The sequence below is a fragment of the Cotesia glomerata genome, linkage group LG10 (assembly GCF_020080835.1).
Source record: "Cotesia glomerata isolate CgM1 linkage group LG10, MPM_Cglom_v2.3, whole genome shotgun sequence".
Classification (NCBI taxonomy): domain Eukaryota; kingdom Metazoa; phylum Arthropoda; class Insecta; order Hymenoptera; family Braconidae; genus Cotesia; species Cotesia glomerata.
The window spans coordinates 6,870,549-6,885,464 of NC_058167.1; the positions used below are offsets into that span (position 1 = coordinate 6,870,549).

At 37.8% G+C, this 14,916-nt stretch overlaps 1 protein-coding gene across 1 annotated transcript; it reads right to left on the reverse strand.

Annotated features, from left to right (window-relative positions):
• Positions 1–11,685: 11,685 nt before the first annotated feature.
• Positions 11,686–13,304, reverse strand: LOC123272608. The gene is made up of 4 exons (XM_044739523.1): positions 12,970–13,304; positions 12,542–12,851; positions 11,854–12,461; positions 11,686–11,779 (listed from the first exon to the last, which is right to left on the reverse strand). Exons 1-3 carry the CDS (start codon positions 13,019–13,021, stop codon positions 12,158–12,160), a joined length of 666 nt encoding a protein of 221 aa, XP_044595458.1. The 5' UTR covers positions 13,022–13,304; the 3' UTR covers positions 11,686–11,779; positions 11,854–12,157.
• Between the last annotated feature and the right edge of the window lie 1,612 nt (positions 13,305–14,916).

Consider the following 14,916-nt stretch of genomic DNA (forward strand, 5'->3'; position numbering starts at 1 on the left):
AGTACTGCTTTTGTAGTCCTTCCACCGGTCACACTCAAAGAACGTGTGCTCGATGTTGTCAATTTTGTCTGGGCAGTGTTTGCACGTTGGTGTGCTGTGCAGTCCCATCTTAAAAAGATAGGCATTGAACTGCCCATGTCCCGTCAATAGCTGGGTCAAGAAAAAGTCCGTTTCTCCGTATTTCCGAGAAAGCCAGACGTTGATGTTTGGGATCAAGCGTGCCGTCCATCTGCCCGTCTCTCCCGATGTCCATCAGTCCTGCCACTCTTATTGTGTTTCCGCCTTTATCCTCGTTCTTGCGTCCTTCATGTTTTCGTCACTGTTTTTAGCGTCATAGAGTTTCGCTATCTCAAACGCGAGTAGGTCGATGGGTGCGGCTCCCACAATGACCAATATAGCTGCCTCGGAAACCGTTCGATAGGCGCAGGCAACCCGCTTCACTGCCGCTATTTTTCGTCGGTAGGTCTTCTGTTTCAATATGCCTGCCCATATTTCTGCTCCATGAAGCAGTACCGAGTGGACTACTTCTAGAACTCTTCTCTTTTTGGTTCTTGGTCCCATAGTGTTGGTCATGATTCTTGTTAGGCTAGACACTGTCTTGCTGGCTTTCTTGCATGCACTGTCAAGGTGTTCGCGGAAAGATAGTTTCTCGTCTATCATTACCCCTAGATAGCGCAGGGCCCTTGTTGACGTCAGTGTTGTTCCTTCCATGTCCACAGCGAATGGTTTTGGAAACCATTTTTGACGTGTCAGAACAACCATCTCGGTTTTATGCTTGGCGAGTTTCAGGTGGTGTTTATCAAGCCAAGTCTCGACGGCGTCAATGGTTTCCCGAACCAGTAATTCGGCCTCTTCTACGCTGTCTACTACTATCGTGGCCGCAACGTCGTCTGCAAAGACCGTTAGCTCTTCTTGCTTTGGTAACGAGATTTCAAGAAGCTCGTCGTAGTCCGCATTCCATAGATCAGGCCCTATTATTGAGCCTTGCGGTACGCCAGCCGTTATGGCGTATTCTTGTGGGCCTTCCGTAGTTTCCGCTATTAGCTTTCTTTCGTCAAGGTAGTTGTCGACTAGTGCCAAATTCTCTGGCTCCGCGTCAAACTTGTGCTCCAGAGCATCTAAAATGTCTCTCCAATTTGCGCTGTTAAATGCGTTTTTGACATCTAGCGTGAGGAGGAGACATACTTTACGAGCTTTGAGGCTACCAGACCATGCTTGTGTTGCTGTCTTTATAACTTTCTCGATCGCTCCGACTGTCGAACGACCTTTCCGGAAGCCATGCTGGTTGGTGGCAAAACCTCCAGCACGGTCGATGTCGTTGCGAAGTCTTCCTTGTATGAGCTTCTCGAGCAGTTTTCCAGCAATGTCTAGCATACAGAGTGGTCTAAACGACAAAGATGTTACGGGGGTTCCCTTTCCTTTGTCTAAGAGAACCAATCTCTGCCGCTTCCAGACCGCGGGAAACGTGCCAGTTACCAAGCATGCGTTGTAGGTGTTCAGGAGTATGTCTGAATATTCCAGGGCTACAATCTTGATCACCGCTGCCGGGATGCCATCAGGTCCAGGTGCCTTTCCTGTTTTGAGTGACTTGGCCGCGTCTTGTATTTCCTTAGTTGTGAAGGGTGTTTCTTCGCTGTTTTTAGCGTAGTGTTTCTTCTCCCGCGGCGGGTGTTTGGGGAAAAGCTCCGCTACAATGCAGTCCATTAAGGCAGGAGACTTCGGCGCTTCTGGTGAAGCCTTTCCAAGTCGTTTGGTGACAATTTGGTAGGCATTGCCCCAGATGTCCAGTCTTCGATCATGTTGGCAGTCCTTGGAGTTGCCAAAGAAATGTCGAGGATGGACTCTTGGTACCCTGGTCTTCTAAAGGTCGTGGTGCTCCCGGTGTTCAGCACTATGAGGTCGAGTCTAGCCGCGACGTCAGCGACCTCGTTACCTCTGGTGCCGGAGAAAGCAGCGCCCCACTCAGCCGATTTAGCGTTGAAGTCTCCGCTCATGAAGTAGGTTGTGGGGGTTTGAATCCAGACAAAACCTGCTCCACTTCCGCTGTTGTTGACGGTAACGTTCTTTGTGTTCACAATCTAAATTGCTGCCGTGCCAGTTTCGTCTGCGAACCATGTTTTACCTTCGATGTTTAGATATTGCTCGCAGATAAAGCGAACGTCGATTTTATCTTCAAAGACACGCTGGCGTAGCAGGTTTTGCGCCAAGGCGCACCTATTCAGGTTGCCTTGAAGTATGCGTTGTTGTTGGTGTTAGCGTCTTGACCGTCCCGATGTTTGCAGTGGCTGACCTCACTGCATCGGTGAAAGACTTGCTGTCTTCAGTCTTTCGAGCCATTTCAAGGAGAACGCCTCCGTGTTTCGTCTTTTTAATATACTTTATGTCTACGCCCGTCTCGACGGGGCTTACCTTGGCCTTGATTTCCTTTAGGATATCAGCATAAGTTTGGCCGTCTACTGGTTGGACAAGAACAGCCTTAGTTCTTGTCTTCTTTCTCCTCGGTTTCTTAGAGGCACCCTTACTTGACTGGTTTTGAGCTTTATTAGGGGGAGCCGCTGTTTCATGCTCTTTTTCCTTCTTCTTCCTATTTCGGTCCACTGTAGTCCAGACGTCCTCCCGGGCTGTCTTTTTCTGTGGTGGCTTGTGGATTATTGAAGAAGGGCTGGGCGTGGACAGCTGCCTCTTCTAGTTATTGTCCTTTCCTTGCTGTGGTAATTTTTTAGGAATGACCAAAGATGGCTGTGGTTTTTGGTCAGACTCGGAGTTGTTTGGGTCGTTGAGGCCGACATGCCTGGTGATTTTTTGGCTAACCTATATGCTGTAGTGATAGATGTAACCAATTTTCTAATCTCATGATGGAGATTCTTCTTGTCTTTTATAAACTCGGCTAACTCTTCGATCGTGGGGCAGAGGAGAAACTTGGGGCAGAGGAGAAACTGCTACCAGGCGCGTCTTCCCGTAGCGGATGGGAGAACGCTCGCTGTACCTGGTACAGAGGGTAGGAGCCAAATAAAATACGTTCCCGTGGACAAAACTCCCCTTTAATGGGTTGGTCACACTAACTGACCTAACAAGACGATCGTTCCCTGCTGTGACCCACTGGGAGTGACCGGAACCTCGTGTCGTAGTTTCCGACGATGCAGGCCACGGCTGATGTGAGCTTGCTCTGCCGAGGTGTAAGTTGCAGCAGTGGATCAGGAGCCAGCCACTTCGGGCCTTGATCAGGAAGTACGCAGTAAGTGTTAGAGATCGGAATCTTCACCGCTCCGAGCGAGTCTAGTCCGTCCGTATATTCCGGGACTGGCTAAGTGTCGGCTAGGCCTCAGGGAACTGGGGTAGGAGTACTATCTCCGAGGGTACACCCGTTCCTAGTTATGACAACCCGCTCCACTCCATACGATGCGCTGGTGAATTTAAAAGTATGAGTAAAATTCAGGAAAACAACAATAGTGAAAACGGGCCTCATGCCCAACAAGCAGCGATTGAAGCAAGCGCTGAAATGAAGCGGTCGCAAGCGTTAGAACGCCTTGAAAAGCTGACTAGTGAGCTAAATGACTTCATCCAATCTAAGGTCAATATCCACAAAGAGATTAAGATCAAGACGACCAGCGTAGCCAATGCCCTCCAGAGATTCAAGAAACTTGATGAAGAATGGCGTTTAACAGTACGACGCACTTCTCGCACTGCACCGGAGAGAAGCATTCAAGCAACTGTCGAGAATGAAGAAGCAATGGATACTGGAGCCGAAGGTGACGGTGAATCAGTCGCGGAAGAGAGAAGCAGAACTAGCAGCCAGTCAACTAAGAGAAAAGATCGATCTTCTCCCGACCCAACGATCTGCCAAGTTGTGAAGAAAAAGGACCTGAAACCAAGCCCTCCGAAAAACACGGCAGTGTAGAACGCCGGAAAAAAAGAGGTGACTGAATGGCAGAAGGTCCAATCCAAGAAGGAGAAGAAGGAGCAAGCGAGCGAGCGGTTACCGCCCAGCTGATAAGGCCAAGTATGCTGAGATACTACGTCGTATCAAACAAGACGTCCCAGAAGACCAGGTCCGCAATACGGTCGAAAAAATCCACAGGACCAATGCCGGAGACATGCTGATTACGCTATCGAGGGAGAGCACCGACAAAGGCCAAGCCTTACAGAAAACTATTGCGGGCATCCTTTAAGCAGAAGCCAAAGTGATCTGTAAAGGGCCACAGGAGACCATCGAGATCCGAGACATCGACGACCGACGACGAAGGAAGACATCCAGGTCGCCTTGAAAATAGAAGTCGGAGAAGCCTGTGAAATACCGCTAGAGGCAATAAAGATCCGTAAGGCCTTTAGAGGTACGCAGATGGCAACAGTCACACTACCAGCGACCACAGCGCGAAAATTACTGGACGGAAACGGCAAGATCCGAATTGGTTGGGTTAACTGTCGAATAAGAGCGACGACGAGACCGATCCAATGTTTTAAATGTTGGCACTTCGGGCACTTTGGATCACAGTGCAAAAATGAAATAAACAGGTCTAATCACTGCATCAAATGCGGTCAAGAAGGACACAAGATCGCTGAATGTAAAAATCCAGCTAAATGTGCAATTTGCGCGGAAAATCCAGAAGCAAAAGACCTCGCCCACTATGCCGGCACTAATAGGTGTCCGATATTCCAGGAGGCGCTTCAGAAGATAACAAACAAAAGAACATGAAGATATTGCAGCTCAACCTCAACCACTGTGAGGCCGCGCATGACCTGCTTGTTCAGACCACGCGCGAACTAGAGCTAGATTTAGTGCTAATTGCAGAACCATATAAACACCTTAGTACCCAACCATGGGAAACGGACAGCACCCTCAAAGCTGTCATCTGGTCCTGTGGCAAACTTCCTTTTCAGAGTGTCGTCAATAATAGAGAGGCTGGTTTTGTAGCTGCGTGTGTATGCTCGATGCCCGACTGAACTTTAAACAACAAGTCGAACATGTGAGTACTAAAGCATCAGCAGTGGTAGCTAGTCTATCACGACTAATGCCGAACGTCGGAGGTCCAAAGCAGAGCAGAAGACTATTATTATCATCTGTGGTCACATCAGTGCTCACGTACGGAATATCCATTTGGGCTGACGCATTAGAATTACAAGAAGCATGGAGAAAGGCTGGACCAGTATACCGTCTGAGTGCCTTAAGAGTAGCTTGCGCCTTCCGAACAATATCTGAGGAAGCAGTGTGCGTCATTTCTGGAACTCTGCCCCTCAGAGTCCTAGCTGAAGAAAGACGAAACCTATACCAACGGAAAAGGTCAACCACACTTAGCCACGAAGAACTCAGAACAGAAGAACGATATCGCAGCATCGTACGAGGGCAATTGCAGTGGGATGCCGCAGGAAAAGGTAGATGGACTTATCGTCTTATACCAAAGATCGACGTTTGGATGAACCGAAGCCACGGTCAAGTCAACTATTACCTGACGCAGTTGTTGTCAGGACATGGGTGCTTCCGAGAGTATCTACACCGCTTCAAGCACGGCAACTCTCCGGAGTGCCCGTCCTGCCCAGGAGTTGCTGAAGATGCAGAGCACGTTTTCTTTGTGTGCCCACGTTTTGACCCTCAGCGAGATGAGTTAGAGAATTGTTTGAACAAGAAAGTCCAACCAGAGACGTTAGTAGAAGCAATGTTGTCGAGTGAAGCTGCCTGGAACGCCACAAGCACTTTCGCCACAGAAGTTCTTACCGAACTGCGTTCCATTGAGAGAAAAAGATCCAAAGTCAGAATTTAGAAGGAAGGTAGAAACAACACCTTAGCCACAAGAAGGAAGAGCGGCAGCTAATTCCTCCCCCTGTGATGTAATGCCTACACGGCGGTTTTCATAGGGGATAAGAGGATAGAAGAAAAGAGGTTTAGGGTTTAGTGAGTATAGGCGCTAGTGTCGAGTATTTGTATGACACTGCGTCGAGTCTCGCATATCCAGGCGAAACATCTATGCCTGGAATCCGTAAAAAGGATTCCCCCCTCCTGGAAAAAAAAAAAAAAAAAAAACCACACACACATACACACACATACAGACAGACATAGTGACACCCTCGCGGGAATAGTCAGGGAAGCTTCCTAGGACCTCAAAACGTCGAGATCTGATGAAAACTCGATTTTCGAAAAACGGGGTAAAACCAATAACTTCCCGATTTTTGAAAATTTTCAATTTTCTAAGCGAGAAGTTAAAAATTTTTTTCAAATGTGGTTTTTTTGGAATAATTTTTAAATGGATTCACCGATCAATTCCAAAAACTAATCAGCTCTTAACATCAAAAAACCACGTTGATCGCCGCTGGTCCGGTCAAAATCGGTTGATTCGTTCGTGAGTTATCGTTGACGAAAGAAAACCGAAAAAAGTGTTTTTTCGGAATTCTTCCGAAATTTTCCGTTCTTTCTATTAATTTAAACTTGAAGATTCTTTATGGAGCTTAAAAAACTGCGTTGAATGCCACCAACCGCGTGAAAATCGGTTCACTCATTCAAAAGTTATTGCGATTTGAAAATTCAAAAAATAGTGTTTTATCAAACTTCTATCAAACTTTTGAGCTCGAAGAGCTCAAAAACGTTATAAGTGCAATTTCAAGCGTTTAAGTATAGAATTGGTGGGAAGTTGCAGGGATGGCTTTCAGGGTCAACCGTTTTCCTAATTTTTTAACTTCCCGCTAAAAATCTCAGATTTTCAAAAATCGGGAAGTTATTGTTTTTACCCCGTTTGGCAAAAATCGAGTTTTCATCAGATCTCGACGTTTGAAGGTCACAGGAAGCTTCCCTGACTACCCCCGCGATGTTGTCACTATGTCTGTATGTATGTATGTGTGTGTGTGTGTGTGTGTGTGTGTGTGTGTGTGTGTGACTATGTGACTCGCTTATAACTTTTGAACGGTTGAACCGATTTCATCGCGGTTGGTGCCATTCGAAAGGGCTACGCTGAACTTAGATTTCCTGAGAATTTGAACCGATTTGGACCGATAGATTTTAAGAAATCTTGAAAAATCTTAAAAAAAATAAGAAAAAAATCATTTTTGAAAGTAGTTTTTTTTGGATATCTTTTAAACGGCTCTATCGATCAACTTCAAAAACTAATCCGCCCTTAAGCTTGAAAAACCACGCCGATCGGCGTCAACCCGATCAAAATCGGTTGATTCGTTCGAGAGATAGCGTGAACGAAAGAAAACCGAAAAAAACCGAAAAAAGTGTTTTTTTCACATAACTTCGTCATTTCTTCTCGGATCACTTTTGATGACATAGCATAATTTATAGAGCTTAAAAAACCGCGTCGATTGCCGCCAAAAACGTAGAAATCGGTTAATTAGTTCAAAAGATATCGTCAATAAAAGATTTGAAAACAAGTGTTTTTTTAAAATCACTGCGACATTTTTAACTTCCCACTAACAAAATCGAAGATTTTCAAAAATTAGGAAGTTATTGTTTTCACCCTGTTTTTTTTTTCTTTACTCACGTCTTAACGATAATAATTTTTTGAATGAGCTTGGATAGCTCAAAATGACACGAAAATTATATTTATTAGCTCGAAAAGCGCAAAAAGTAATAAGTGCAATTTTAAGCGCTTAAGTATGGAATTAGCGGGAAGTTGCCGGGATGGCCGTTAGGGTCAATCGTTTTCCAAATTTTTTTATTTTGAAGTCGAGTGCAATCTTGTTACAATTTTTTCAAAACAAATTGTGATAGAAAAAAACGAAATTTCGCGTAAGTAAACTTTTTATTTTTATTTTTAAATTAACAAAAATATTATATTTATAATACAAGCTTTTCGGTAATTTGCCTGTATTAGTAATTATCATTTTTACAAAGATAACCAGTCACTTTCATGTAATACTTGTTTTAATTTTCTATTTTAAGGAAAAACCTTGTCATTAAGGCTAACAAACTCAATGACTAGTAACTACTAATCCTAAAGTAATATTTTTTCTGAGGTAGTTAATTACAGGACTAAGAAAATCTCATCCATGGAATTTAATGAGAATTATAGCTAGATAAAAAATATGTATAATTGAACAAAATAATTCATTATTTCAAAATTTCTGACGGTAATATCTCCTGAATGAATGAATCTATTGATTTCGGTCAAGTTTGTAGTAAACGCTGTTGCTAAACAACAATAAACAATTCATTTGAAAAAATCAATCCATCATAGCGTCAAAATCACAAAACTAATAAAGTAACGAAATTTAGAAATCTTGTGATTTTTATAATGCTAAGCTAAAAATATATAACTATATAGGATCCTTACAGATTTAGAGCTTTATTGATCCCACATATATATAGTGTAAATGTATCACATAATGATTAAAGAATAATAGCCTGAGAGAAAATAAAATCCACTAAAGCCTAATGAGATCTAATCTGAACGAAATAGAGATTCATTAAATCTGATTGAATCTATCAAATTTTTTTCGAGACCTAGTAGAGGTTTTATTTCAAAAACAATTTCAGATTTAGTTCAGTTAAATTATATTAAATATTTAAAAATCTCTGTATTTACTCAACTTGATGGGGCATAAATTTACTCTATTCTATACAGTCTACATTGTCCCGCTTGTATTTAATCTGATTGAAGGTTCTCGCTCATTTAAATTTAAGGTCTTAAAATGATTCACAATATTCAACGCTTATAATGAGTCTCATTCAAAGGTATACAGAGTATTAAATGCTTTTTAAATTTACATAATTTTAAACTGATATATAAAACAGCACTTTTTAATTATATAGGTGTAAACATGACAAAGTTTAATAATGATAATAATGATTCTGTAATGTCAACAATATAATGACGTTTTAATTTAAGTTTTTTATTAATAATCAACATGATATTAGGTTTATAATATATTGAATTCGTATGAATTTCAAATCAAAATGATGAAAATTTAGTTTTTCAATGGAAACGAGTTATAATTTTTAATAAACTTCAATTGTATAAAAGTTGATAGTTTGTTGAATTTTAGTTCCATTCATTGTAAAGCACGGAAATACAATTACAAAAAATGCTAGTATATTGTGATAAAGATAGACAGTTTTACTTTTTCACTATCAGTGTTAATATTTTCACTGCATTATAAATACAACTTTATTTACTTTAAGTTTTATTATAGTATTCTCGTTTTAAGTTATTACTTATTAGTTTACGTGATTATTTTATAAAGCATTTCGGTATATAATTCATAATATTAATTGGCATCGGTAATATTGTAATAAAATATTTAACGTATATTTTTTCATGCATAATTTTTTAAATAACGTCTATAGTTAGATTTAATTCAATCTTTATATATATATTGAGACACTGCAAAATGTCCCGATTTTATCAGCCTGGCGAACGACCACCCGAAATTTCCGTTACCGAACTAGCTAAATTAATGTGTAGCCCCCGTGACGTCACAAGACGACACGAGGAGGGGAAAATCACCCTGATAGCCATAGTTTCAGACCAACCAAGTTGGTGTCAGATAGTTGCCACCAACTTAGCGACAACTTGCGGTCAACTTCTGAATTTGTAACTGTTGGCGTCAAGTTGGCTACAAGTTTCTGAGAAAAAAAGACCAATCTACTGCCGCAATATGTCGCCAAATTTCTTGAGAAACTTGTCGTCAACTTGGTGCGAAAGAGTTTCGAAAGCAATTTTTGCCGACAACTTGGTGAACAACCGAGTTAATTTCCAAGGCTTGCCGCTAACTTGGTGACAAGTTGCGGCAGTAAATCAACAGAAAGTTGCGACCGACTTGGCTATCAGGGCAGCTACGAGCCTCAAAACCTGAGCATTGATCGACACTTCGATCTATCCCCCGGTGTCAACCATCACGTTTGATATTTCTTAGTCAATTTACTACTATACCGCTATTACCACTATTAGGTGATTACTCACCAAAATCTATAAAACTTACTACTAAAACCTACTAAAATTCTATTAACAGTTTAATACGAAATATTAGAAATATTTTATATTACTTCTATTAATTTTATTATTTTGTATTAGGTGATTACTCACCACGTTTATTACTATTGTTCAATTATTTATAACACTAAGTTTAATTATTCTATCCCTATAAATATTTTGTTAAATTACGTAACCGAAATACCACAAGTTTATATTAAAAGTGCTTATTTTGTGTAATAAAGTTAAGTTTATTGTTATCACCGCTATACACTATTACTAAACTACCACTATTCACCTATCTATTTACTACGACTATCTATATGGGTCATTCCACCAAATAAGAACATTTTTACGGGGCGACCCTCGCGGATTATGTTTAAAATTTATGGAGGTGTTCTCTATCATAAGACAAAAATTCCCTGAGAGTTTTAGCTCTTAATACGCAGCGGTCTTGAAGTTATGATTTTTTGAAATTTTGAAAAAAATTTTTTTTCAACTTTTTCGTCAATTTTTCTGATATGAAAAACATTTTTAAACAAAATCGACAAACATTGTATTTTGTAGGAAAAATTCTCAGCTTTTGAATGAAAATATTTATTTTTTCATAAACTCATCAGAAGACCCTTAAAAATCGAATTAAAGTGGAAAAATTGATTTTTTTCGGTGTGCAGCCCAAAATTCTTCAAATTTGAATTTTTTTTCTGAAAGCTGCGAGTTTTTTTACACAAAATATAGCGTTTTGCCGATGTTCATATTTTTTGTTTCATCACAATTAAATTAAACGCAAATTCATTATAATTAAAATACTTTTATTTTTGAACTTTTTTGAGATGTGGACACAGTTTTAATGAAAGCATAACCAATTTCATCTTTTAAATGCACAAAAGTGTGTAATGAGTGTGTACCTTTCACCGTTTTCGATTGAGAATATCGTATGTCTAACACATTTTTTTTTATTAAATAATCGTCATTAACTATAAAAGTAAAGTCAACGCTTGTAAAATTTTTCGTTCCCCAGGAAAACAAATCTTGTGGTTTCAGTATATGCTCTTTATTGTTCATTTGTAATGAAGCTCTAGCAGCATATCGTTTTAATGAACCCGCAAGACCATCGCATGGTCCTTTGCCATGGGCAGTTGCAAAAAAATGCCACTCAGCGTTGATTTCGAAGTCAGCATAATGATAACATAAGTTTGTAAATGCTTTCTTGTTTATGAATTATTGTGGAGCTCCATCAGAGAAGTAAAAAATCGTATTGATGACAGCAAACTTTTTTTTAAGAAAGGTAATGAATTGCTCTTGAAATAAATAAATTAAAACTGTGTCGTGCTTAAGACAATCTGAAATACCAACAAAGCTCAAATGCTTAATAGTATCATTTTCGTTAAAATAAATCACCATTGGAAATATAGTAGCTTGATCATTATTCCAATGAAAGCCTTGAGCTGCTTCCTGCACAACGAATGCATAATTTTCCGAAAAGTCAAATACTACGGCGAATTCCCCGCTCTTTAAATTTAGTTTTGTATCAGAAAAAAATCGACTTTGTGTTTTCGCAATAAAATCATGTTTCAAAAGCTTATCAAGTTGCGTCACTAAAGTCTCGATGAAGTCTTCGGAATCTGAAGTAACATTCACAATAGTACAACGGTATGTTGATGTCCACATTTTATATTGGATTTCATTAACATCAGATTCATTAAACGACACACGAAAATAATCAGAGATTTCTTCATTATTTGGACAACTATTGCATATTCTGGAAAAGCACGATTCTTCTGGATTGTTACAAACTAATTTATTTAATGAATTTTTGTAAATTGGCTGAGATTCTACAACCCAATCGGTGTTTTTCGCAAATTTTGGAAAATTACATCCTAAATGGAATAAATGTAATAAGATTAATAACTAGTTTTAGTACAATTATAGAGAATGTCAAATACACAAGTACCTTCTAACATCAATTGTACATTTTGATGAATAGTACAAACACATACGACATGTGTACCACTACTTCCAGCAAGAATACAATAAGTAGGCCTCAAACTAGCGAATTTAGAAAATCCGATTGCCACTGAATTATATTGCGCTTTGAAGCTTTGGTACAATTCTTTTAAATTACAAAGAATCAACTTTTTTTGTACCCTAGTTCGATTTCCATCACAATCCTTCACAGATTTAAAATCTTTCATGCCCGCTAATTGTTTTGAGTTTTCTTCGCTTTCATAAAAATCAATGACAAGTTTTTTTACATCTTACTTAAGCGGCTGATTGCCTGGAACTTTTGTGGGATTCAAAGTATTAGTAGTCATTTCACCAGAGTCTAAATCAACATTCTCAGATTCACTGATATCATTTTTAAGATTCAGTACCATTTTTCGAGAACAGTTAAATTCAGATGCTATACGACTGACTTCAGCTATCATGGAACAATGATCTTGATTAATCTTTCTGTAGGTAGATTCAGGTACTATTCCAAATTGTGATTGGAACTTATTCTCTAGGGCAGCATAGCTCTCATCAAGTTTTTTTACTCCATAATTTTTTTCAGAATATAACCTTAAATTAAACGCATAGAAAAATAATTAAGTAAGTTTTCACTCAGTAAATGAAAAACTTAATCAATAGAAAATTTTTACCTGTCTTTTTCAATAAGAGGAATTTTCAAAAATCGCTCTAAAGAATGATCATTGTAATCACATAGATTATCGCTAAAATTACTGACAGTTCGAGATAAACTGCTTCCTTGAGTACAAATTTCAGCTGATATACTCAGACTTTCAACACTAATTTGACTTGAAATAATTTCCTCTTCCTCTGATGCCGGCGGAATATATTCTTTGACACGGAATCGACAACGCACACATAACATTGAAGTGTCATCTAAGTCAGGAAATTTCCAACGATCTTCGTCGGGAAATTTTCTTAAATCTTTAACTCCTTTTTTATCTAAAAGTTTCGTTTAATTAGATGTCAAAAGTCAATATTAAACACAAGGCCATTAATTTAATTGGTTCTACGTAGAGGTTATACATAAGAGGTCAAGTGCACTGTATTAGTTACTTACGTGACTCATTGAATGGATTACAACAATTTACTGACCGTATACGTTTACTCATGGCGATGAAATATCAAAGTAACGCAATAATTATTACTTAAAAACTTGAGCAATTATATTTTTGTTAAGAACAAACGATCCGAAAAGAAATCGCTCAAGAAAGAATCACAAAATGAAAGTAAATAGAGGGAGTTGTGAGCGCCATCTGCATGATAAGTGACGAAGTATAGACTCATCTTTTAAGCAGGTGGTTCAAAATTTCTGAGTACTATAATTTTAGTATTAAAGAGAAAATTATATTACTATTCTGAATTATATTACTGCATAGTGAATCTAACATTTAATTTAATTGTGACGAAACAAAAAATATTCACATCGGCAAAACGCAATATTTTGTGTAAAAAACTCTCAGCTTTCAGGAAAAAAATTCAAATTTGAAGAATTTTGGGCTGCACACCGAAAAAAATCAATTTTTCCACTTTAATTTGATTTTTAAGGGTCTTCTGATGAGTTTATGAAAAAATAAATATTTTCATTCAAAAGCTGAGAATTTTTCATACAAAATACAATGTTTGTCGATTTTGTTTAAAAATGTTTTTCATATCAGAAAAATTGACGAAAAAGTTGAAAAAAAATTTTTTCCAAAATTTCAAAAAATCATGACTTCAAGACCGCTGCGTATTAAGAGCTAAAACTCTCAGGGAATTTTTGTCTTATGATAGAGAACACCTCCATAAATTTTAAACATAATCCGCGATATATATATATATTTATTTATATACTGGCATATCGAAAACTTCAAACAAGTTTCAAACCGCTTCATCCATAAAGAAATTATTAAAAATTAAAAATTCATCTCCACTTGAGAAATTGTAAATTTGTTTTTTAGGGAAACTAAAATTCGTAACTATTTTTACTCACTTCTGGGATTATTTACGAGAAAAGATTAATAAAAACTCCTATCGATTATATATTAATGTATGCTAAGGGTGTTACAAATAGGGAGTAGATTGAAAATTTTTCGCCTAAAATTCGGGAATTACACAAAAATCATTCACCGTACCAATTATAAATAGAATTTTTTTCGTTAATTAATTTAAGTGTACACGTTACTTTTATTTTAAACTGCATTTATTCCGTTCAAGAGATTTTAATGTTTAGATAATAAGATTCACTTTACAGAAATAATAATTGTATTCGAAATCATTACGAATTCATTCAAGTTTCATTGATTGCACATATAATATTTTATTTTTTACATTTACAAGATGTTCCTATTGACTTCAATTTTAAACTAATAATAGAATCGCTCTCATTTCATAATAGAGAACCATCAGTAAATTAATTTTCTAATGACATAAAACGTGTTTTTTTTTTGTAAATTATATGAATTAGTTTTAGTTCAGTTATTCGATACATCAATAATTTAATTTAACATAAAAATTGGATTCCTATTTACGTTACGTCGATAAACATAAAAATTGAATAAAATCGTTCACAGCTCATTGAATCTGAAAATTTTTTCTCCATCAAAGTTTTATTTATGAACAATATAAATAAGGCTTCTTCTTGAAGTAAAGTTCACCCTTCGACTAAATAAATAACTAAATAAATAAATAACTATATGTATTCCGCATCTACATTCTGTATTCAACTTGTGTTTGTTTTGAAAATTTTTTGCATCGTGGCGTAGTATAATAACCCTCACTAGCTCCTTGAAGTTACACTCTCCTTTCACAAAAAAAATTTATTACGAGTTTTTTTATGACTAGGGCGATTTTTGATTAATATTTGCAATGCTTCTAATTGAACGCCTCATAAGCGAAGCGCATGCGGTAGAGCTCTACTCTCACCTTACTAAAATCAAGGGGGTTTTTTAACTAAAATTGTCTCTATTATTTATTTTCTATCATACTTGTAGAATAATATTTACATACAAATGTTATGGAAAAACAG

Excerpts from the sequence above, each read along its gene's own strand:
- LOC123272608 (XM_044739523.1), bottom strand. The coding sequence starts at position 13,021 with ATGAGTAAACGTATACGGTCAGTAAATTGTTGTAATCCATTCAATGAG. Across the intron at positions 12,852-12,969 it reads TAATCCATTCAATGAGTCAC|ATAAAAAAGGAGTTAAAGAT; the intron begins GTAAGTAACTAA and ends CGAAACTTTTAG. Across the intron at positions 12,462-12,541 it reads CCTCTTATTGAAAAAGACAG|GTTATATTCTGAAAAAAATT; the intron begins GTAAAAATTTTC and ends GTTTAATTTAAG.